At 37.3% G+C, this 24,112-nt stretch overlaps 1 protein-coding gene across 3 annotated transcripts in view; it reads left to right on the plus strand.

Annotated features, from left to right (window-relative positions):
- Window positions 1-18,512, plus strand: part of CEP170 (centrosomal protein 170) — a 104,966-nt gene extending 86,454 nt beyond the window's left edge. For 2 of the 3 annotated variants that reach the window (XM_082306961.1, XM_082306963.1), the window contains 6 exons: window positions 3,799-3,976; window positions 5,401-5,568; window positions 5,875-5,963; window positions 12,090-12,183; window positions 14,434-14,485; window positions 16,168-18,512. In XM_082306961.1, coding sequence (XP_082163087.1) covers window positions 3,799-3,976; window positions 5,401-5,568; window positions 5,875-5,963; window positions 12,090-12,183; window positions 14,434-14,485; window positions 16,168-16,454 — 868 coding nt within the window. In that variant the 3' untranslated portion in view covers window positions 16,455-18,512. The remainder of the gene's footprint in view (window positions 1-3,798; window positions 3,977-5,400; window positions 5,569-5,874; window positions 5,964-12,089; window positions 12,184-14,433; window positions 14,486-16,167) is intronic. The other variant, XM_082306962.1, reaches the window with a different exon arrangement.
- The last annotated feature ends 5,600 nt before the right edge of the window (window positions 18,513-24,112 follow it).

The raw sequence follows: 24,112 nt of genomic DNA on the forward strand, positions 1-24,112 counted from the left end.
AACCCCCGTCGCTACAGCCTCCTTTCAGGTAGTTGTAGAGAGCAATAAGGTCTCCCCTCAGCCTCCTCTTCTCCAAACCAAACAGCCCCAGCAGCCTGAGCCTCTCCTCATAAGACTTGTGCTCTAGACCCTTCACCAGCTTCGTTGCCCTTCTCTGGACACGCTCCAGCACCTCGATGTCCTTCTTGTAGTGAGGGGCCCAAAACTGAACACAGTATTTGAGGTGGGGCCTCACCAGTGCTGAGTACAGGGGCACGATCACCTCCCTGGTCGTGCTGGCCACGCTGTTCCTGATACAAGCCAGGATGCCATTGGCCCTCTTGGCCACCTGAGCACACTGCTGGCTCATGTTCAGGCAGCTGTCAACCAACAGCCCCAGGTCCTTTTCAGCCAGGCAGCTTTGCAGTCACTCTTCTCCAAGCCTGTAGCGTTGCATGGGGTTGTTGTGACCAAGGTGCAGGGCTCGGCACTGAGCCTTGTTGAACCTCATGCAGTTGGCCTCAGGCCATCGATCCAGCCTGTCCAGGTCTCTCTGTAGGGCCTTCCTACCCTCCAGCAGATCAACACTTCCACCCAACTTGGTATCATCTGCAAACTTAATCTTAATGCTGTGGTCTCACAGGTGTGAAGCATTGTGTTTTGCTTAGTGTGATTATTTTTTGTTTCCTCTTCTTGGTAATATTTTTCAACATTTGTTTTTCTAGTGTGGTCTGTGCAAAGTGAAAATACTTAAGGGAATCTGATACTATCTTGATAAATCATGAAATAAACATCTTCAAAGGCATCTTCCTAAAACATCTCTTTCCAAGAATCTAAAGTTAGAGATGGATATAGGGAGGAATGTGTGTACATGGGGAAAAAATTGAGGATAGCCATAGCATATTACTTTCTCCTTATAAGAAGTGCTGCTGAACCTCTACTTCAGTGAAACTTCTTGGTAGATTTTGCTCACCTAGGAGAGATTGACACTGGAAGTAATTGACGATTCATTCTAAACTTATTTGATGGTTAGGTTTGCAGGTTTTTTTCTTCCCTTGGGCTTCTTACCATTTTCTTCATTTAGATACTGCTTTTAAATTTGTTTTGAAGGCTATGTACTTTATTTCCAGTGGAAGTGGTGAGAGGCTCAAATCGGTATTGCCAAATTTGTGATTGTGTATAGAAATTTCACACAAACTGCACTAAATGAGCATATTTAAGGTTAAGAAAGCTAACACTCAGCAGATGAGAAATGCCAGACTACTGTCATCTGTCGTCGCTGCTTCCAACACCAGTTTCCTTGGTTAGCCTCTGCTGAGCCCCCCTGCTCTAGGTCACTAGTTGATCCTTTCTGTGCCCCCGTATCTCTTCGTACTGATTCACAGTATTTCTCCCCTGGCTTTAAGTTTAACTTCTATCCTTTATAAGATCATTTTTTTTTTCTCTGCTCCCTTTGCCTTGCTAACCATAGTCTCCCCTCTATCATTGTCTATCCTGGTTTTTTTGTTTGTTTGTTTGTTTGTTTGTTTTCCTTCCCAGCCCTCAGTCCAGCCTCTATGATCAGAGTCCCTTCAGCTCTGTGTAGAACTTTTAAAAAAGGAAAAGATAGTTACATGTTCTCACTAAAATTGGTTGATTTCATTTTATTTGTTGAATAACTGATTTGATAAGGCAGGTGTAAAAGTAAGTATTTCATAAAATAAATGTGCAGCTGAAGGTAGCGTTCAGGCTGTATGACAAACAGCATCCATGTTACCATCATATTGTATTTTAACTGGTCTTCCAAGATTGACCCAGTTTGCACTTTTCACAGACTCTACAATTTACAGATATTAATAAAATTGAGAATTGGAAAGAAGTGTTTAAAAAAACTTGATGGAACAACTAAATTTGATCTAAAACCACTTTGGCCTGGAGGGAGTATACACCCTCAGAATAACAGGAGCTTCACATTTATTTTATTTAAGGATTTTAAAGTATCATTACAAAATAAACTGGCTCAGTGTAGGAAGTGTGACATAGTAGACTAAGCATAAAAATGTTTTTTGGTGATCCAGCAGTTCAGGACGATTACAGATATCTTAGAGGTATTTCTGTTTCATTGTATTTTTTTTCTAATACAGTGGGTATTCTTTCACTACAGGTGAATAAGAACTAGAGTTCCAGGCTGTTGAAAAAGATGGTCATGCTTTCCCCATCCCAGGGCCCGTGTTCTCACCTTTTCCCTTGCGTTGGAAACTGTGTCTGTCCCTTACGTAACTGTGTAGCTGCCGGAGTCTGCTCACTGAGTGAATCTAATAGCAACATTTCCTGGAGCGGGTTGGGGGGGTTAGGGAATTTGAGGTTTATTTTAGTTTTGCCTCCCTGAATTGGTTTGTCTTGTATGATTGCTAGGTCTGATGCAGGAAGCAGTAGAAATCTGCAAGGCAACCTACAGTTGCAAGAGTAAATAGCATGTACCTAAAGCCTAAGTCTCTTGTCCTTGATTATAGAAAACTTACTGCTTATATTTAAGCAATACTTTCTGTTTCTAAAAGTTAACTTGAAAACTTCATTTATGAAAAGTCAGGCCCAACTCTCATCTGCTTTCTAGTTTTCTTTTTCATAGTGATTTTTGTTTAGTGCTCTGTATCGTTTCTATACAGAAACGTTATTGAGTACTGACTATAGCTTAATATCACATTGAAATTAATCCCACATTTTGTTCACTTGGCTACTGTTTGACTATGATAATTATCTAACAACTTGCTTGCCATCCATGTTAGAGTTGTTTATTATGATATTTTCAGGATTCATTTGAATTCATTTTTATGTAGACATCTGACATTTTATGTAATTTTAATTGCTTGGTAAGAACTCAGTTGAAGTGGCTGTGGCATGTTGAGGCATTGCCGATTTCTGTGGAGAGTGAAGTCTTAGCTGATTGACAGTTCTTTTGATTATGGTGTTTAATGACATTTGTCTTCTGGAGGATTTACTGATAATTGAAATTTCCTGGGGTTTATTTTCTTCACAACTATTCATTAAATACCAGAATTTGTCCCAGAAATTCAACGTGATTATTAGCAACTTCTCTGGTTTAGAAAAAAAGTTATATGGTTGTGTGAAACAAAGGAAGTAGGTGCTCTAGTATCTTTACTACTTAGAATATTAGCTCAAACCTCGGAGTTTTGATGGTACATATCTATAAGAACACAAAATATAAATTAAAATTGACCCAAAAGATGTAGTAATTAGGTTAGATTAATTAATGTACTAATAGGCACTTACCATATTTTAATTTATTAAAATGAGCAATTGATTTGGTTTCTGCTTTCGTGTTCCAGTCTTTGATATTTTGAATTCAGAAATACTGTCTTGAGTGGTCACAGGCAATTGCCGCATATTCTTCTACAGCCTTATCCCAATTAAATGTGTATCTATGCTGCACAAGGTTGCACTTTATTGTAGATTGCTGATGGTTAGCCACAAAATCCAGTGTTGGAATTTGGAAATTTCTCTAATTATGTTTGCCTTTCTAGTTTAAATTCTGCTCACTCAGTCTTAAACTATAAACTATCTCTAGGTCAATGGTGTCCATTGTTTTTGACTTGAAGACAAAGTGCAAATAAAGAGCTGAAAGAAGCTCACCTTTAACAAGCACAAAGCTTCAGTTAAAAATTTGCTTTTATGGTTCTACGAATAAACTTTCAGTTGGGCATACATATTTTCATAGCACAGTTATCAGAAACTAGAACTTAGAAGCTCAAAGGCTGAAGGTTGGCTCTACTGGTCCAGAAGTACTTGTAGAGGAGAATGTAACACTCTCTTTATTACTAGGATCAGTCAAGATCTGGCTCTCATCGCACGGGAAATCAACGATGTAGCAGGAGAGATAGATTCAGTGACTTCGTCAGGCACTGCCCCCAGTACCACAGTAAGCACTGCTGCCACCACCCCTGGCTCTGCCATAGACACTAGAGAAGAGGTAGGAGATCTTCATGGAGAAATGCATAAGGTTCTTCCTTTTCTTTATTTCTTTTGCTTTTAGCTTTTTGCATAGCCTTTTTTAGTTATTTCCACTCAACCCGTATGCATGATCTCTACATTGTTTTTTGATTTAAAGTTCCTTTACGTTTCAACAAACAACCAATCCAGAGATTATTCTATGAACACAGCTTGTCAAAAGAATGCATACTATCTGTCTGTCTCTTTTTTTCCACGAAACATAGGACAAGATAGTTATTTGTTTCTTGCTTGTTTGTAGCCTTAGATGCCATTGGATAGTATCTAAGTGCATTTAAAGATACTAATGTGTATGCACAAATATATGGAAATGTATACATTTAATACTTTGCATAGCTATTAAAAACAAAAAAGTCCCTCTTTTCACAGGTGACATTAAAGTTTCATCTTCTGAACACTGAAACACTTAGGTACCATCAGTTAACAATAACTTTAGATTTTCTTTCTTGATAACATTGTCAAAAACTGCCTTGAAATAAGTTTGCCGTGTGCTTCTAATAAGTCTTATTTTCTTTGACTATCTCTGATGTGCTCTTCTATGAATATATTGACTAACTTGTTCTAGTAACCATCACAGGTCTAATGCTGGTAAAAATGTTAATCTGAATTTAAATCATCACTTTCTACCATATTACAATTCATCCTAGTATGTTGTAAATGTTTACTGCATTTTTTTCCTTGTAGTATTCCTTTCAAAATGTGTTTATTCATTTTTGTGTGCGTAAAGTTTGGTTAATACATTAATTTACCGTGTTTAGTATAATACTGTCTTTTTCTGTGGAAAAAAAGATATAAACAGTGATAAGAAATCTATGACTTGTGTACTCAGAAAAATTGTAACTGCACTCCCATAGATTTTATTTTTAATTCTCGTGGACTTATGGCTAAATTTCAAGGAAGTAAAGTGCTCATTTTCTCAGATCGAGTTAGATCACTCTGATTTTTATATTACTAAATTATTTTCTTCTTAAAAAAAATACTGTACAGTGTGTACATACTACTGCAGGTGGCAGTATCTCCTTTAAGTAGGTATAGGTGTTTCTGTAACACTATGACTAATCTGGAAAAAAACCTAAATTTGATAGTACCGTACTTAATTCCACAGATATATTCCATTAATCGAAGGAATAAATTATTCAATACCAGTTTATAGGTAACTATTATGTTACCTGCCCATAAGCAAAATTTCTGTGGGGTATTCTAATTTTGCCATGTATGTCTGGTATTTGAAAAAAAGACCTTCATTTTTACAACATAGTGTTAAATAAGAGATGCCTCATTTTATACTATGCAAGACAACAGAATGATTTTTATTTGATAGGCTTCTTGTAAACTGTTTCAGAATGAAAAAAATACTAATCTGATCTCCCATGTATCCAGTAGGTTTCATAAACTGCATTGTCCTTTTACCCCCAGTTGGTTGACCGAGTATTTGATGAAAGTCTCAATTTTAGAAAAATCCCTCCACTAGTGCATGCCAAACCACCAGAGGGGAATGGTCGGCCTAATGATGCTAGACCTCAGCTAACAGATGCCCTCGATCCCCCAACAATTACCCGGAGAAGGACTTGGAGCAGAGATGAAGTGAGTACACAACAGGATTCTCTCTAGTAATGTGTCTATTTTAAGCTTTTACAGTTGTCTCCCCACTTAATATTCTAGACACTATCCTTTCTTCCCTACCCGTGGCAGGTGGCATTAATACTGGAAAAAATATTTGTGTATTATTTAATTTGCAAAATGTTCAAATATGATTGCTTGTGTATGATACTGATTAGAACACAAGTATGATTTTTTAAAAGTTAAAAAAAGATTTCAAAATATATGGAACTGTTGGTATTTTTTTCCCATTAAACTAATAACGTCCTCTTTTTTGAAAACTTACTTCAGGTTATGGGGGACAGTTTGCTGTTGTCCTCAGTCTTCCAATTTTCTCGCAAGATAAGACAATCCATAGACAAAACAGCTGGCAAAATCAGGTGTGTTTTTAAAAGTTATTTTTATTACTGAAAATGCTCTGCTCTCATCAACATTCCTACTGGTAGAAGAGATATGTATAATATAGGTAGAGGAAATGTATTTAGTAGCACCTTGTGTATTAAAAAGGCAGTGTTACCTATGGCCTTTTTAGCGTTCAGAAAGATTTGGGAAGAATAATTTTTCCATTGTTGCTTGTGTGTATTTCACATTATATGAAGATAAATATCAGCAAAGTTTACATGGACTGAACAATATTCATGATACTTCCAGCAGAGGAGCTGTTCCAACACATGCGGATGCTGTGCAAATTCTACATGAGCTCTATGCAAGTCTTGTAAAACTCTCTTCCTTAAAAGACAAGGTTAAAATGTTGCTGAATGTAAAATCGGTCCCTGTATGTTTGCCAAGTTGTTGTAGGGATCACCCGTTTTTATGGAGAAAAACAAATGGTACAGAGGAGAGCAGTTTCAGTAAATCTTCTGAAAAAGAACTTGCTCTGGAGACAATGTGAAAATTCCTGCTTAGATAGTTAGATCCTGCATAATATGTCACAGTAGCTAACAGGAGGTATAGACATGTCAAAAACGATAACATGTTGCTCTACAACGGCTCCGGTTAACTTGAATGAGTGAGCGTACAACCATGTGGTGACCACTTTGGTCAACAAGAATAACTGAAAATTCTAAATACAAAGTTCAGAATTGTGTAATTCATGTGTCCTTCTTCATGTCTTTGTGCAGTTAATAATTTAAAACTTAAAAATAGAGTACATTAAAAAATAAGAAAGTCATTTGGCTGAACTTCATGTATAATTTTCTGAATGTGAGAAAATACTGTAATTGATAAGTTTGTGTAGGAAGTGTCAGATATGGAAATCTGAGATGAGTGGCAGATTAATCACCAAATCACAAATTTATTTCAGCACAGGGTGATGTAACTAGGAAAAGCAGCAAAATACTAACATATCTGAAGGTTGTGTTCTCGTGGGAGTGCCAAAAAAGACTTGACCATAGAAATCAAGAAGAAAAAAAATAATCTATATAAATTGGTAAAAACTATAGGCTATCTGCCATTTCTAGTCCTGCTCTTTCTAGTAGGAAGGAGTATTACTGAGTGTAGAATCAAGTCTTTAAAAGCCTGTAGCCCATTCTTATTATTTCTGTTCTGAGGGATTTTGTGTGGTGTTGTTACTGGTGGTTACAGGTAACCTTTGCGAGTACCTTATTTCCACTATCTGGGAACGTGTTCCTGGACTGATATTCATCTAATTTCTCTTTTCCCAACTTACCATTTGGGGGCTGCAGGATTATAATATTAGAAATACGCCATTTGCTGCCTTTCCCTCTTTGGCTTCCCCACATACATTCTTTTGCGTATCATACTACTTATTTGAATATGCTCTGTAAATTTCAGATACAAATGAGTTTGTTAAATGCAGGTGTACAATATGGTTACTCTTAAAAGCTGTGCCAAATTAAGAGTTCAACTTCATTATGCAGAATCTATTACAAATTATGCAAAAGTTCACACCTTGTTCAAGTTTAATCAACCTCTGAGTGCATGCTATCATTTACTTTAATAGCTGATCTCAAAAAAACGATCAAAAAAATACATGCAGAGGTAGTTAAGCGTGACCATTCTTTGAAAGTCATTTTAAAAGGCGTTTGAAATTTGGAAGTAGAAACAAAATATTACATTAAGTTTTGTTCTGCACATAATTCTCTGGGAAAATACAGTGACATCCATGAGGAACTCTGCTTACCAATATATTTTCTTTTCCTTTTAAAGCTGCATCATTGGAACAAGAATCTTGCTTATTGACTGACTTGTTTGTGGTAGGCGTCTAGGATGATATGTATTTTAAATTCCTCAGAAGCAGTAGGTAGTAGATGCGCTACTTTTTTCGTCGTGCTGATTTTTCTTGATGGTTGGCAGTTTCTGATCTGTAAACATGTCACTAGCACAGCTGTAGTTTACATAAGGTAAAAAACTGAGTTCAGTACAGTGAGTTAAAACAAATTTATGTATGCAAATTCATTCTGAGAAAAGCAGGTAACTATAAAATGAAGTCTTACACTTTTCTGATTAATTTTCTGAGCTTAAAAGGTAGGTCAGCTACATTGTAATGAATGTGATCATGTATGATATAAATACAAGCACACTTATAAACATTTTATATACATTTAAAGAGTGGCATTGCATATTTCTATAAAAATACAGCGGAGAAACTTTAATTAATAAGCAATTATTTAGCATATTCCTCAGAGCTGTGATCAAAACTTCCTTTTCCTGCTACTCAGAATGGATTTGAATAATGTGATGTTATTCATAATGTCATTAGTATTTTGAATCAGAAAAACAACAATAGTTTTAGAATCGTTTTTAGAGAGCATATAAGGCAGCTAGGACCTATTACAGATTTTACCTTAGCTTTGTTTTGATGTACATGAGTTCAACCAACTGGTGTGCTTCTACTCTGTTTGCTGGAATTAAGCCAGTTAAAATTTCTGCCCAGATACAATGAGAATCAATCTGGATTTATCAAGCTAGCAGTTGTGTATTTTTCCAAAGTACTTGAAACTGAAAGGAAAGGAGAAATTTATAGAGGCAGCAATAAGAGTAAGCCAGTAAGCCTGACTGTGTTGTAAAAGTCCTCTCTCAAATTTTCTTGTTCACCAATGTAAACCTCTCTCCTGAGAGCACAGACAGTGTAGGGCAATTATGGTCCTTACAAATTGCATCATACATATTAAAAAATTGCATCCTTCCTATCTGGGTCGAAATGGAGAAAGACGTGCTTCCTGTGAATGTGAACACTGCTCTTTCTGTTATATTTTAGTTGCAATAGCTAGCTTTACAAAAAGACCAGTTTCAGTTTGGCTAAAGTATTAAGCACATAAATATTTTCAGTCATTCTTGACAAGCAGATCTATCAGAAATTAAAATGAGCTGAAATCAATAATGAAAATAAATATGAGGATAAAAGGAAATATATATCTTTTTGCTTGGCTGGTTTCTTCCCTGCTTCATTAGAGCTGCTGTTTCTGTTTTCTAATTTATAGATAATGTTCCAAGTTCCAGTGAGTTCTGTCATCGTTCCTACCTTATATCAAGAAATAGGACTGAGAGAAGCTTTTGATGCTCTATTCCTAGGCTAGCTTCTCCCAGTGCTGGCCAAACTTTTTTTTCCCCCAAGTCCTAGTGTGGTGTTCAGATTGAGCCAGATTCAGGTGCCTGGTTCTTTCCTTTCACCATATCCTCTATACATTTGTAGTTTTCTTCAGGATAGGGTCATAGCTTGGGTATTGCTAAGTGATGTTTTTTATAGTTTATTTTTATTCATTGCTTTGTATAATCAGTTAGGTTCCTATCTACTGGTGTATGCAAAACTACATTGTATTTTAAAATTCTGCAGCATTATTGCCGTGCATCCTATAACCTGTTCTTTGCTAACAAATTATTGTGGTGGCTTCTCAGGAAGCAGATATGCAGTTTGTTTGCTTTTCTGTCTTTTATATGTTGTAATGAGTTTGCAGAAGTTTTCAGAGATTACGGAGGGAAGAGGTAAGTAGGTTTTGCAGTGAGAAGACCTATGTGGTTTTATCAGTGCTCTACAATGTGAATGCAGTGTTATTGGCTTGCTTTGTAGCAGGGAAGTACCTCTTCAGCCGGGCAAAATCTAGGCAAAGCATGCAGGTCAGTGCAGGTACTGCTTGTCAGTCTCTGCAGTTTGCTGTGCATCCTGCAAAGTGCAGTGAAAGAAAAATGGGGACTGAGCACAACCAAATGAGAAAGTTCAGGCAGATTTGCCCCAGAAAGTAGGACTGGGAAAGGCAAGAGCAGAAGACGTCAGGCATTTATAAATACATTCTTTTAATATAAAGAGTTAGAAGGAGGAAGAGCAAAGGAGACAGACGTGAAGACCCCTGGGAGGTTAAAATGTACTAAATGAAGAACTGGAAAAAAAGTTGTAAAAAGGAAATAGGCTTCCTAAAATTATTGCAAAAACAAATTGGTCTGTCCACTTTATAGTGGAAATAATGACATTTTTAAAATTACTGTTTGCATTGTTTTCACTGGTTTTACTGTTTTCACTGTTTTTTCTAATTTTTTTTAATAAAATGACCTATGAAATGGAAAGCTTTCAAATTGTAAAAGAGAAGTAAGAACATTATCTCTAAAAGTAGTAAGACTGAAAACACCACATACACAAGCAAAGGCATTAATCACATACATAAAGATAGAAGTATTTTAATATATCATGAGCAACAAGGTAAATGAAAAAAACAAGCAGTGTCACAATAACTTCTATACTTTTCCTACTAGTGCTGTTTACTGCTAAATAAAGCCTTATTTTCTATGTTCCTGCTGATTTCCAGAGTGATATAAATGCTAAAAAAGGATGGAAAGTATAGCTCTGTAAGATTCTCTGTATACTGTATCAAAATATTTCCAGGAGTTGCCTGTTTTTTTAGTGCAAGATCCTATAAAGGATTTAATTGGCTCTGCTTTTTATTTATTTAAACTCATCAGTGTCAGGCAAGTCCTAAATTTTCCATTGTAATTGGACTTTCTGGTATCCAGGTTTGCAGTTGTATGGCTTTGTGACATTTTTGCACTCCCTTCCAGAACATAAAAGCAATCTCTGATGATCAACTTTGTTACAAGATGATGGCACTACTTGAGGCCATAAAGTGTTTCATGTTTTCTTCACTGTAGTTTTGATTACTTTTAATTTGTTTTTTCCTTCCCCAAGAAGAAGTATGTATTAATGTTTACTCTTTGTATGCTTTGTACATTAATACACTAAAGTTACTTGCAGAAGTGGTCATTTGCCTCAATCCCATAGCGTTGTGTCATGAGAGTAGCACTTCCTCTCAGTGAAACATCTGACAAAAATGTGGTTTGAAGCAGCAGCGAGTGAAGACCTCAAAGACAGAAGAGTTAAAGCAGCTTCTGGATGGGCTGTCTATGGACATCTGTGTACTGATGAGATAATACAGGGTACATGTTTCGAAAAACTAGACTTTCTTGACAGGATAATAATAGAGAGTGGGATTTTCCATAGGGTATAAATAACTGAAGAACGATTAACAGAAAAGCAGTACTAAGTCTCTCAGCTTTCTTTCAAATTCTTAGTCTTTGAGATGCAAGGTTTTGTGAATTTCCACCTTAAAAATTACAGTAATAACTTCTTTAAAATGTACTACTTTTTGGTCATGATTTTAAATGGGTTGATTTGTTTGCTCAGCAGTTTTACTGCAGCTATTTTTGTACTTTTAACTCTGAAATACCAATTAGAGAAGTGGATTTGGACTCCTCTATGTCATCATGGTGTCACTTAAAAAAAAAAAAAAAAAAAGAATACCCAGATGTTAAATATCCACGCATTCCTTTTTTTTTTTTTTTTTTTAAATTGTGCAAATGTAGACAGTTTAAATGATGTTTATGATATGACAATGAAAACAAACATTGTTTATCACAGCAGGGAAGCAAAACATCAAAAATAGGGAATCTCACAGTATGTTTTGGGGTTTTACAAGTATTAGAAGTGACTTCTTTAAACATGTAATACAAGTGATACTGATATTACTAAATCATGTATATACAATTTGTGTGTTGAGACTTTTCAATGAACACTTCTATGAAATGCATTTTTCTTTTAATTTTCTGAAGCATTTTATTTTTCATTAAATTAATATAAAATAGAAATGTAAAAGGGTTGCATTTATTTACCATTGTTAGTCTCTCTCTTCTATTTTGCAGTTGTTGTAAAATGCAGTGTTTATAGGGAATTCTCTGACTAGTATAAAATAGTTGGATTTAAAAAAAAAGTCTCCGTGCTGGAGGAAAGAATCAGCTGTGTCTTTTCAACACCATAAGCAAGTACTTAGCTACAGAACTGCCATTTTAATGTCAGTAATAATGGTACCGCTGAAAGCCTGTATGCTTCCCTGAAAATTTAAACTGTATGGTTGGATTCTGCCAGTTTTCAGTATTTCAGATTTTAGTTTTATTCAGTGCTCCCTATGCTGCTTTCTTGTATCACGTATCTAATCTTTCAGTTTTAGTTTGTTTATTTTTGTCTATTTTAAACATACTGTTCTTGAATTTCTTTCTTCTAGAATATTATTTAAGGACAAAGACAGAAATTGGGACGAAATTGAAAACAAGTTACGAGCTGAAAGTGAAGTTCCTATTGTGAAAACATCAAGCATGGTATGAATAGTTGTCTTTTCCGGGACTGAATGAGCCTCTTACCTGATTTCTAAATAATGAGTAGAGGAATGTGTTTTTTCAGTGATATAAAGGGAAAAATCTTTAAAAGGTTTTATGTAGACACTCAGTATATTTCAAGAATGAATGTAATCTTCTTTAATAATTACTCAGACTTACTATCTTATAAAGGAACAGTCTTAAGTAATTGTTCAGGGGAAATTCTCAGCTAAAGAATGCAATAAAAGGGGTTCAGACTATATACAGACCATCAGTACTTTTGTTTAACAAAAGGTAACAACCATTAGTTTGAATGTTGGGTTGCTTTCGAATGAACTTGTTTTACAATCTAAAGACTACTTTACCTCCTGATTATTAATACTTAATATGTAATACTTAATACTGTTAATACTGATTATTAATATTTAGAGAAATAGTTGTATTTTGCTATATGTGAATGAAAATGATCTGTAGACACATTGCAATAAAAGCATTCTTCAATGAAAAATAATCATGTTGGGTTTGTGTGGAAGTAATAACCATAGGGTACCAACTACAACTCTAGTTATTCATGTGGTCTTCTACCCCTGCCTAATCGGGGCCATTTCATGGCCAGCCTGTGTGAAGTGTGAGGGAGCAGAGCACCCGTGTTGTTTCCTAGGACACTTCTCTGCTTCTAAACACAGAGTGCAGGGCTTGAAAAACATCTCTGTATGTGAGAGCAGGCGGAGAGTCTAGCTACGTTATCCCGTCTGGATTATAGTGCTGTTAAGAATGTCAGCTTACAGAGGCGGTTTTCTTTTCAGAGGGAAAGGTGGGAGAGGAAACTCCTTCTCACATACTTTGTACTGGACTGCTCAGAAGCAGAACGTGAACACATTTCCTCTGGCATTGAACTGGCTAGCACTTCTCTCACTTAGCTCATCATGAGTTATTAAACTCATCCAGATTGATTTTTCCTGGAAGTGTTAAAAACTTGGCCCGTAACGACTGCAGAATGGTATATTTTTTAAGAGCAATCATTAGTAACTCAGTATTATAATTCATTAGATACACTGACAGTTTGGGTTGTTTTTTTTTTTTAAGTTTAATTAAGCAAGTTACTCATGGAAGTTTCTGATTTTAGAAATATGATAATGTAAGGAGTTTCTCTTACCCTATCCATTTCCCGAAAAAGACCATAGTTTAGTGTGTTACGTTCTAAATGCTTCATTCTAAAATTAAGGCATTCATTAAAAAGAAAAAGATTAGCTGTATATTTATTCTTAAGTAAGTTCAGCATTTTTCATAATTTTTTTCAGTGCATTAAAGCATCTCGCATTGTTTGAAAGTGTATGTTGGGGGTTTTTTTGTCTATGCACTGATTTTTAAGGTTCTGCTCAGTTTTCAGAGCAATATATTGTTCAAATGCAGTGCTTATTTTTACCACAGAATGTTATTAAAAGTTAACAGAGGACAATTGTAACTGATGTTTGTTTTGTCCTTGGGACATTTGTGTCCAGCTCAGATGTGGAAACTGCTTAAAGATAATGACTTTGTAAAATCCAAGGTAATCAATCTCTTTGCCACCCACAAAAATCACATTACTTAGTACAGAATGGGTTTCTGAAATGGGTTAAGTGGGTTTCTGAAATCAGTGCCTTTGAAAATTCTCAGCTTTTGAAGACCACTGATAGCTCTCCTCAGCAGTTGGATTAACAGTATTCTTCAGCATAGGATCCTTCAGTTGTAGGATTTACATATTTATAATTTAAGATGTGGTACATTTAATGATGTGTTTCTGAGTGCGTTGCTGTGGCTACATCTGTGTTAGCAAGTAGTGCAGCACAGAGGAGAAAAACTTGTAAGGCAAACAAGTGCTGAGGCCCCAACATTGGTGTGCTGTACAGGGTCTCATGGGCACAGGGCCCAATGGTTGCAGGCAAAATCCCAATGCAGTCATCTTTCTATTCTGACTCACATCCGAACAAGGTTATAAATCACCCTCTTCCATTAATACTGGGTTTAAGCTGTAACTTTCCTTTAAAGGTTTGCTGTTACTTCGCCCCATTTCTACAGAACCGTGGTGTCTAGAAGTCTGTGCTTGAGAAGAAGTAGCGACATGGCTGGGCCACCACCAGCCAAGGGTGTTCTTGATACCAGGAGGGACAACCCAAATAGCATATTGCAGTGGTTGGGGAGGGGGATTGGTTACAACTGAAAGGTAGTTTGAGTCTCTTTTTCCTTAATGAAAAACGTTTGTTTCTTCCCTAGGAAATATCATCAATCTTACAGGAACTGAAACGAGTTGAGAAACAGCTTCAAGGTACAAATCTTTTTTTCACTCTTCTCTGTTGTTGCTTGCTTTAGTTTTTTTTAATATATATATATGTATATCATGAAACAAAGTTATCACATTTTATTAAAATATACTCACAGTATCAGTTACGTACATTAATATCATATAATTGCTGGCACACTTGGTAAAGAAACATCACTGAATTATTTTAAAACAGGAGAGTGATATCTTTATATATGGGTGAGAAGAGGCTCAACTAAAAATGAAATAGTTCAGAGAATCCCAAAGGAATTATTTGTAAAACATTCTTAATAGAAATATTTTTATGGGTAAATATTGAAATGCAGAATTCTGAGATTAAGCTTTATAAAATAGTCTTTGCGTATCAGTAACACCCTAATGTGTAGCACAGTTCAGTATAAGGAATGCACTGGGACCATATCTATAGGAAATCTCAAAAAAAAAAGTTATCTGATACAATAAAATGAAAATTTAGGATTAGCTCTTGACATTTTCCCTTCACACTACTGAATCCACTCTTTGTACCTGGGGAGCCCACAGACTACAAAATAGAAAAGTTACTTTGCTTTTCACGTGCAAAGACTTATCTATGTATAAAATGGAAAGAAGTATGTTGCACTTACGAAGTCTGCTATTTAGACATATATTCCATTTATCAAAATCAACTTAAAAACTGAGTATATTTTAAAAAGAAGTTGCAATCTTATTTGTGTCTTGTTATACTTAGTTTGTAGTTTAATTTGCAGTGGTCAAATGGATTAATGGTCCATGCTTATATATAATCATTGTATTTGTTGTAAATTTCCTATATTTGTTATTTTTAGTGTTCTGATCCTACAATGAAACATGTTTTAAAAAAGAATGTTTAGCCACCTTTATAGACAAATCAGTATTTGTTTCATGCTCAGCTATAATTAAAAAATGTTAATTTATTACAAATTATATTGTGTTTAGAGAACATAACAAAGAAATAGGGCCCAGAGAAAGAGGCCAAATCATTCCCCTGTGTACGCAGTGGTGTTCAAATAGATGTTAGTGCAGTTTTGGAAATAAAAAAGAGAGAGGTTCTGTTAAATGTGACAACGTGTTAATAGTACAGTCGTACTAGGTGCTTCAGTTTGCCCTCACTATGCGGAGGGAGAGGGACAATAAGTCCATCGCTATGCATTAAAAAGGATAAATGATTGTTCTTTTATACAAATTTCATTCAGTCATGGACTTAGCAGCTGTGGATATTTGGGAGGGTGGGGTTGAATGAAGCATAATATAATAATATGTATTGGTAACGGTAATAATGTATGTTATGGTAATATTAGAGAATGGTAATAGTAGAGAAAAAGCTCCTCAAACATGACTAAAAATCCCATCTTTCAGTCCCTATAAGCTAATCATAGACAGTTTGTCATCTCTCTTTCCTGTCCACACATCAGACAGTGTTTAGTTTGTGCAGTTTCATTTCATCCAAAGTTTTAATATTTGTAAATGCTTTTAAGTATACGTATCAGCTACATATATGTTGGATAGACCACTCCTTTGTAGTGGGCAGCACACATAAAAGCTCACGTCTGTCATAAAAATAAAAGTGTTACAACAGGATTTTTGTATTTGATTTGTATTTGTATTGTAACAGAAAACTGTATTTTTTATGGTTTCTTCCCTATCCCTTTCATCTTTTCTTGGTTGCTTAGCAATTAATGCTATGATCGACCCTGATGGTACCCTGGATGCTCTGAGCAGCTTGGGATTCGCCAGCCCCATCTTACCAGCTCAGCCGAAGCCGAAGTCCAGTCCCGTTTCCCAAAGTACGCGCCCTCAAGTGCAGCCAAACTGCCAGCCCGAAGCTCGGGCTCTTCGACCCGCCGCCGTCCCTGTTGCGGCTGAATTTGAGAATGCTGAATCCGAGTCAGATTTCAGCATACATTTCAATAGGTTTAACCCAGATGGGGAAGAGGAAGATGCCACCCTGCGTGAGTGACATCTCAGTGTTGATACAAAAACCTTTCATGTGGAATGTTTAGGAATAAAGGAAAAATTATAATATTGGTTTTATAATTTAAAAAAAAAAAAAAAGGCTTGGTCAAACAGCAGTTGTTTTATTAAACCACTTTTCTTTAACTGTGATGCTTTGATTGTCACACAAATCCTTTTCAAATCATAAAGATATGCATAGATACCAGTGTAGGAAAGCAGATTGTGGCAGGTTTGCCCTTTGTGGTTGTGTGCTTTGCAAAAGAATTATTATATCAGCAGTTTTCCCTTAATAGATTTATTTCTTTTTAAAAGCCATGCAAGCAGTCTAACATTTAATGTTACTGAAACCCCAAATCTCTTTGCCAAGCTGCTCTAATGAATGGACTTCCTCCACTAAAGTTTGTACAGAACTGTTGAACAGTTGCATTTGATTCTGAATTAGATGATTTGTATAGGAAACATTATCTCTGACTACAATGACACATTACTGCAACAGGTAAGACAGATTTCAGAAAGCATTCATTCTTGTGTACTGAAAATCTCAAAACAGTTCTGTGATTTATATAACCTTGTTGCTGCGTAAATTGTCTTGGGGTTTACGAAGTTCACATATTATGTTTGCACTAAGATTTGCTGGGAGTGATAGGTGAACATATCGATATCATTAAACAGCAAGCAGTGTTTTGGTGTACATAGAAAACTGATAATACTCTACTTGTATTATCATTGCAGTGTTTTAATCCACTTTCCGAAAGGACTATTTGGCACTTTTTGATCTTCTTCAAATGTCTTTTTGATGTTAATGAAAGTAGAAGTATTTCATATCTCATTTCTGTCCAAATGTTTGTTGAAACTAGGAAACAAATTTAAACATACAGCAACATGGGACATTTTAAAGCATATTGAGGCAAATGGGCTCTCACCAATTTAAATGCAACATAAGCTTACAGAAGAAATTACTGTTCCTTGGAATGATCATGAGATGTAAAATTTTCTTTAGGGGACTTGGAAATAGAGTTGTCATAATTTGCTTGATCGATAGATGCACTCCCAAGCAAATGATTTTATTTGCTTCTGTATATTTTCCTGTAGTCTTGCTAGTAAAGCTGTCTCTGTCTTACATATTTAAAAGGATTCTGGAAGACGACTGCTAACATAGACATTTTGCTTTACCACTGAAAAGCAAGTCTATTTAAAGTTTCCTATATAAGCCTATTTTCCTTATAAGTTGTCCCAGTAACTTAACATTTGGAAATAATAATAAAAATAAAAGTAAATTACTTTGTATTTCCAGAACACTGTAATTTGGAGGAATGTTATTTCTGTTAAATGTAACTAATAGACTGGAATTTTCCTATGTTTGCATCAGTCTCTATATATTAAGGTTAAAGATACAGTTTTGCAGCTTTTATGAAATGGTCTTTAATATTTCAGCAATAATCCTATATGACATTTGTTTAAAAAAACCTACTTTCTGTACACTTTTAAATTGTACAGGCTTTCAGAAGTCAGTAAAAGTTGGACCAGTTAATAAAAATGCAAAAACTTTTTTTGTAGAGATGTAAAAACAAAACCACTAATCTGTTGTATAATGGATTTCATATTTTCTTTAAAAAATTAAAAGCAAACAGCCTTCATGTATGACTCAATATGCTCTGCTCCAGCTAACTGTGGAAGCCTGAACTACACTAGTTTACAGAGGCTACAAGAAAAGTTTTAGAAGGTGCAGAAGGGCAAAAATAAATCGAGACTAGAGCTAGGTGTTGTTGAAAAACAAGTGTACCAAACCATCACCATAATTCCTTCTTTTGTTTAATGCTTGGGAACATAATTTTTCCGCGGACTCGAGTGGAAAGTAGGAAATGGCTAGGGGGGATTAAAGGTGCCGGCTCTTCATGCGAGATTCTGTTTGTGTTCCTTCAGGCGTTTATACCTTTACGTTCTGTAATAAGCATTTTGCATTACTATGTTCTTATTTTGTATGAACATGTTCTCCTTATTTATTTTTGTTACATTTATTATGTATGTTATTTTGTTATATGCATTTACAACTCCGTTTTTAAATAAAGTGTTTCTGGAACTTTACAAGTGTGTGAATATGTAATTGAGAGCTGGGAAGTTCCCACAGTCTTCCTCCAGTCTAACGTACCTTCACTGCTATAGGAAATGACATTTTTTCATAAACTTCTTTTCTTCGGAAAAAGTTACATTATTGCCACTGCTGCATCATTATTCTGTGCTGACAGTATTGGCTCACTTTCCCGTACTCGGGTTCATTTCCACGCTTGAATTGATTTTTGCACGCAAAGCTAGAGGCAAAAATAATCCAGTGTGCCAGTCACCAAACAGTGACTGTGTTTCCCTTTGTAGAATGAAAGTAAATGAGTTCTAATGCACCTGCCAGGTGCAACAGGAGATGCTTTTCAGACTGCTTTCCTTCTGCTTCACATATTGGAAGACTTTATTGAACGTTCTGATTTGGCTCCAGACTGGTGCCTTTTTTCCTTCGGTCCCAGCTTCGACTCCATACTAAATTTCCTCTTCTGTAGCTAGCTTCATGCAAGAACAAAACTGTGAGTTTAGTATAAAGCTCCAATAATTCCTTCCCGTTTCGGTGTTGCTGAGCTTTGCTGTGACTTAGCAGCCAGCTCCCATCTTGCTTCTGTGCCCCTATTTTTCCTTTCTATCCCCAGCCTGGTGGCACTAAGGCTGCACCAGTGGCCCACGGGAACACTCAGTAGCACTCCGCTCTAGAAGGGCGGGAGACTTTTCCTGATGTTCCAGGATGCCAGTTTGGTACATTCAAAGACTTGGAAAAGTTGGAAGGGCTTTCCAGGTGCTCAGGACTTTTTCATATTGCCCCACATCATTGGCTGCTGTTGTTACCTCCCCTGTTGCCAGCATCCCTCTGTCTTTGCAGAAGTAAGGGGCAGGCAGTTCTGGGTTAATATTCCCATGCACAGAGCCCTGTTTATCTGTGATGGTGTATGTAGCATTTTGTTATTTCTTCCCATGTAATATTTTCATCTATCCACTATACTTTGAGCCAAGGTTACGCAGAGATGTTTTTCAGAAGTGCTTAGGAAACCCAGCCAGATGGCATCAGTCCCCTGCTTCCTTTGGACATCAGCAGGCGGGGCTGAGACGCACTGAAAGCTGAGAGCGTAAGTTGCGTGCCTGACCTGATAACAGCAAGATGGTGTTTCACTACAGCGTGTACGTTATACCAAAAGCAACTGGTACTTCAGTCTGAGAGGAGAATGCTGCTTCATACAAACACTGAATTTCAGTCAATGCCTGTTGGAAGGCCTTTGTCATTTTAACAGGAAAGATTTCGAGCATAGAAAAGATCTACAGTTACTGCTTTGACACGCAGCCACGAAAAGAAAGGGTATGCAGGAACGCATGAAGCATTCTGCGAAACAGCATCTACAGTAAGAGGAGGCCACTGACTGTGTGCCAAGGAGATTTTATACCACCAAGTCTTTCCTATCTGAAGAGAATTACAAGGAAGAAACTTAGCCGCTCACCATACGAGTCGCTTAGCTTCATCTCGATGAATAACCAGAATTTAAAAGCGCAAGAATATCATCTTCCACTTCAAGTAGAGCGCATCTGTAAATGCTGACGGGGTTACAGTCCTGGTAAGCCATGCTTGCCGGATACTTGCCATGCAAGCCATGCTTGCTGGATACTAAATACGTCTGACAGTATCGGTCTTGGCAATATTGCTCAAGGACAGTTGCCGAATGCTAAAGAAAGAACAGCATTTCCAGCTGCACTAGCTCAGTAATCTTGTAAAACCAATTTTTGGTTTCAACTTGGTAAGCCTTAGCCAGTGCTGCTCCTGCAAGTGACAGCCGGCAGAGAAGGGGCTGGGGAGCAAGGCGTTCCCTTTTCAGGTTCTTTTCTCACTATTCATGTGTTTCTGGAGGAAAAGATGTAGGTAGCAAACAAGTGGGATTATGCAGCCCTGGAAATACTTTAAAGCAGGATAAGATAACTGGAAGCCTGCTGTCAAAGATCTTGATCTTGACCTGTTCCAACAAGACCAGGGATAATAGTGAAAAAATAAACCCAGTGCTTTGTCTCAGGAGCAGTTACTGTTTTGTAAGATGCTAACATTCTTACCTCACATCGGAGGAGAGCTCTTAAAATGACAGGGTATTACAAAATGCCCTCTTTGGGGAGGCTGTTAAAGCTCCCGTTAAAATAGGAGTTTGTAGTTACTGAATATCCTGATGGGAACACAGGGCAACATTTTCAGAAGTTATACTTGCAAAACTTATTGAAGCCCTAGGGCCTTAGGGGGGGAGTGAGGGGATAGAGATTTGTTCATTTCAGGGATAAACCCTACACTTTCTCTTACCAATTAACCTCTGTCCTTGCTAAGTTCTGTTGCTCTAGTCCATCAGTTCCTTAGGGCTAGCATTTTTAGACTGATTTAAAAATTAATACACATGTTTATAATTTATAAGGCTTTCTGCTCCTATGGAGTAGCTAAAAGCACTATCAGGACTCTAGAGGTCTTTATGTTATATTAAAAAATAACAGTTTAGCAGTAGCATGACTTATCGTTCAAGCAAACTGTGGTCTTAACAGAAAAAGCTGAATTAATAATAAGGTTTTTTAAAAAATGTGCAACATGAGGTTTCTAAGTTCTGTATGTCTATTCATGTACACGTGAACCTGTATGAAGCTGGGCACAAAGAACAAGGATTTTATATAAACTCCTAAAAAGTTAACGGGTGACTTCACATTTCATTCACAGCATCACCTGTGAGGTAGTGTTATTTATTAAGTTAAGAAAAAATCACTGAAGAAGTAATACAGACGTGGATGTGAGTTGTGGTCCCGGTTATCAGGGACTGATTTTGTTGAGAGATGAGAGATGACTGCAGATAATTCGGGAGATTTAAAAAGTATTAAGAAATGGAATGCCTCAATAAAGGTATTGGAGAAAATTACATAAATGGTATTTCCCAGTATGACAACCGATTAATAAATGAGCAGGCAAAATACCATGCTCTCAACAGACATTATTGGATTAGGAGCCTCCATAAAGTGCAAAAAGCTAAGCAAACTTTTGTAAAAGCTCTAGAAAGAAATCGTATGACAGGAGAACAGAAGTGAGTGGGGGTGGGGAGGCCATACCGGGTCCCGGGGCAGGGCGGGACGTGCCCTGCGCGCTGCAGTTAGTTCGAGGCGACTTAAGGGCAAAGGAGAGCTGGGAGATGCAGGTGGCACGTAAGGATTCGGCCGCGAGAATGGTGCTTTCAGAGCTGGTCAGAAGCTGTGCAGGGATACGCGCTTTCTCATCCAAGATGTGCCTCAGGTGCAAACCCCCTTGGCAGAGGATGACAGCTAGAAACCCTTCGGAGTTATCAGGGGTGTTAGTCATCACATCATTCTTCTCTCTGCAGAGTAGCTGGAGTTTCTCAAATAAAATGAGGGAAACAACAGAAAGCTCTTTCCGTACAGAGGAATAAAAACCCCCAAACAAATTCATATCCTCCGGTGCAGTTTATGTTACGCTGTTTTCCTAAAATCATTTTTGCACCTCACAGATAAAATTTATTTAACTGACTAAAGGTGCAGGTGTGTAATACTGTGGTCTTATTACCTGCACACTTGGGAACTCAAGTGCTATCAAAAATTCGCCGCACAAGCCCGTTCCTTCTTTCTTTGTTTCCAAACATGCAAGGCTGTATGCAAACCAAGCTCCTCATGTCATTGCCGCTGTCAGTACGATGGACGGCTGATAAAATGGTCATTTACAGAACGCAACTTTTTTTCACGCAACTCATGCAATGTTCTTAACACCTTACAAGTTGCTTTCTTCGCAATTGCAAATCTGAGGTAAAATTTTGCTTTAGTGATTTCTGGAGTTGATTTTCTAAAGATAGCTCCTCTCCAACACCTTTGCACATTTAAAAATGCTGGGTTTTATGGAAAATCACATCTGTAGCTTCACTGAAGTTGTTATTCCAAGGGCAGCAGAAGTTCAAATACGAATTTGAAAACACAGCTTAGTGGCTTATCTCAGTGCTGACATTAGCACCGGGCATACGGAACTTGGGAGAGGTGCTATGCTTCCACCTACTTGAGCAGGGTTTGCTCCTTGGTGTAAGCAGCATTTGCCGCTTGGAGTTTTGGAGAATGTGTTTTTAGGCCTCCAAGCTCTTTGAGTATCTAAATTTCTAACTTTGGCCTATTTAAGTATTTTTCAGAGTTCAAAGTGACATTACCACAGAAAGCCGTCATTTCCCTTTTAAAGATGAAGTGATTTTATTTGGAAAATATGTGGATTTTATGCAACTGGGAGAAAAGGGTTCAATAAAATCACGCATTTGTGCCCTAATGCTCCAGCAGTCTATTACGAGTTAGCAGAGCTGGCCTCCCTGAAGTCAACGGCAAGGTTCATGTAACTGAAGTTACACCCTCGCTTAACCGCGCGCAAAACCAGATCACTGCATTTTGGGGTTTGCTTATACGCGGTTTTGTAAAATTCAGAAAAGCTGCCCCCCCACCCCAGCACAGGCATTTTTTAAAGCATTTGTAAATGAGTTGATTGTAAGCGTTAACCTGACATTGCAAAAGCAACGATTTTAAAAATCAGTAGGAAGAAATTCATCCTGGCTGACATCAATGGTTTCTTTTAATTGATATTTAAATTCCTCCGGACGAGGAGACATGCTGGAACTTGTCTTACTGCTTAAAATGCAGTGAGCCAAAAAATGGAAAGCATAGGATAGTAGAAAAAAAATCTATAAAGCAATAGGTATGATTAAAAAGCATAGCTGAAGGAAATTTCTAATTAAGGATTTTCTCCAGGGAGAGCCAGTGAAAAGCTTGAAGCTAAATGAGCTTTGGAGAATCACTGCAGATGCAGGAACCGGTCTTGCCAATTTCTGGAGCCTCCCGGACGGCAGCACTGAGGACTGGCCTGGATAATTTTACAGACATCAATATTGCTTGTTGGCTTGCACTGCAGTACTGAAGCCAAAGAAACAGTTACAAGATTTTACCCGCCAGTGGTGCTTTCCTTCTGAAATCTTTCAAGCACTTCACAAACATTTATTCCGTTACAAAATTTCTGTGAGGAAATAGCTTCATCCTGGTCTTACAGATGGGAAAACAGACGAAGAAAAATCTTATTGTATTTGCTCTCTAGAAAGTGCTGAGCTAAGGCTTTGCCACGACTGAAATCTCAGTAAATGACACCATAGAGCCTGATGGTAGTAATAATGCACCATTGGGTCCGACAGTGCCCATTTTTTAATATCAAAGTTATTCCTGACTCCCGAGTGGATGTGACAGAGCCCATGACCTGGGTCTTTCCAGCCAGATCAATTTTGCTCACTTCTCCCTCTCTTTCCCCTGTCTGGGTTTCTAACAGTGCTCCTCGCTGGCATATTTGGAGCTGCTGAGATGCAGGTATCTCTCCCAGCGAGCTGCGTTAGCTAGTTGGTCTTGGCAGCCTCCCCCGTGGTCGGCTGGAACAGGAGGCTGACTTGGCCTTTGGCGATAGTTTCTTCTTTCTGCGAAACATGGAGTTGGCCCAGGCGTAATCCTCAGCGCTGTGCATAGCTCAACATTTTCACAGGTCTCCTGGAAATTTCTTTTTCAGGTTTATCCCTCTTTCTGTCCATTAGACAGCAC

Source organism: Platalea leucorodia, assembly GCF_965183815.1.
Source record: "Platalea leucorodia genome assembly, chromosome: 3".
Taxonomy (NCBI): Eukaryota; Metazoa; Chordata; class Aves; order Pelecaniformes; family Threskiornithidae; genus Platalea; species Platalea leucorodia.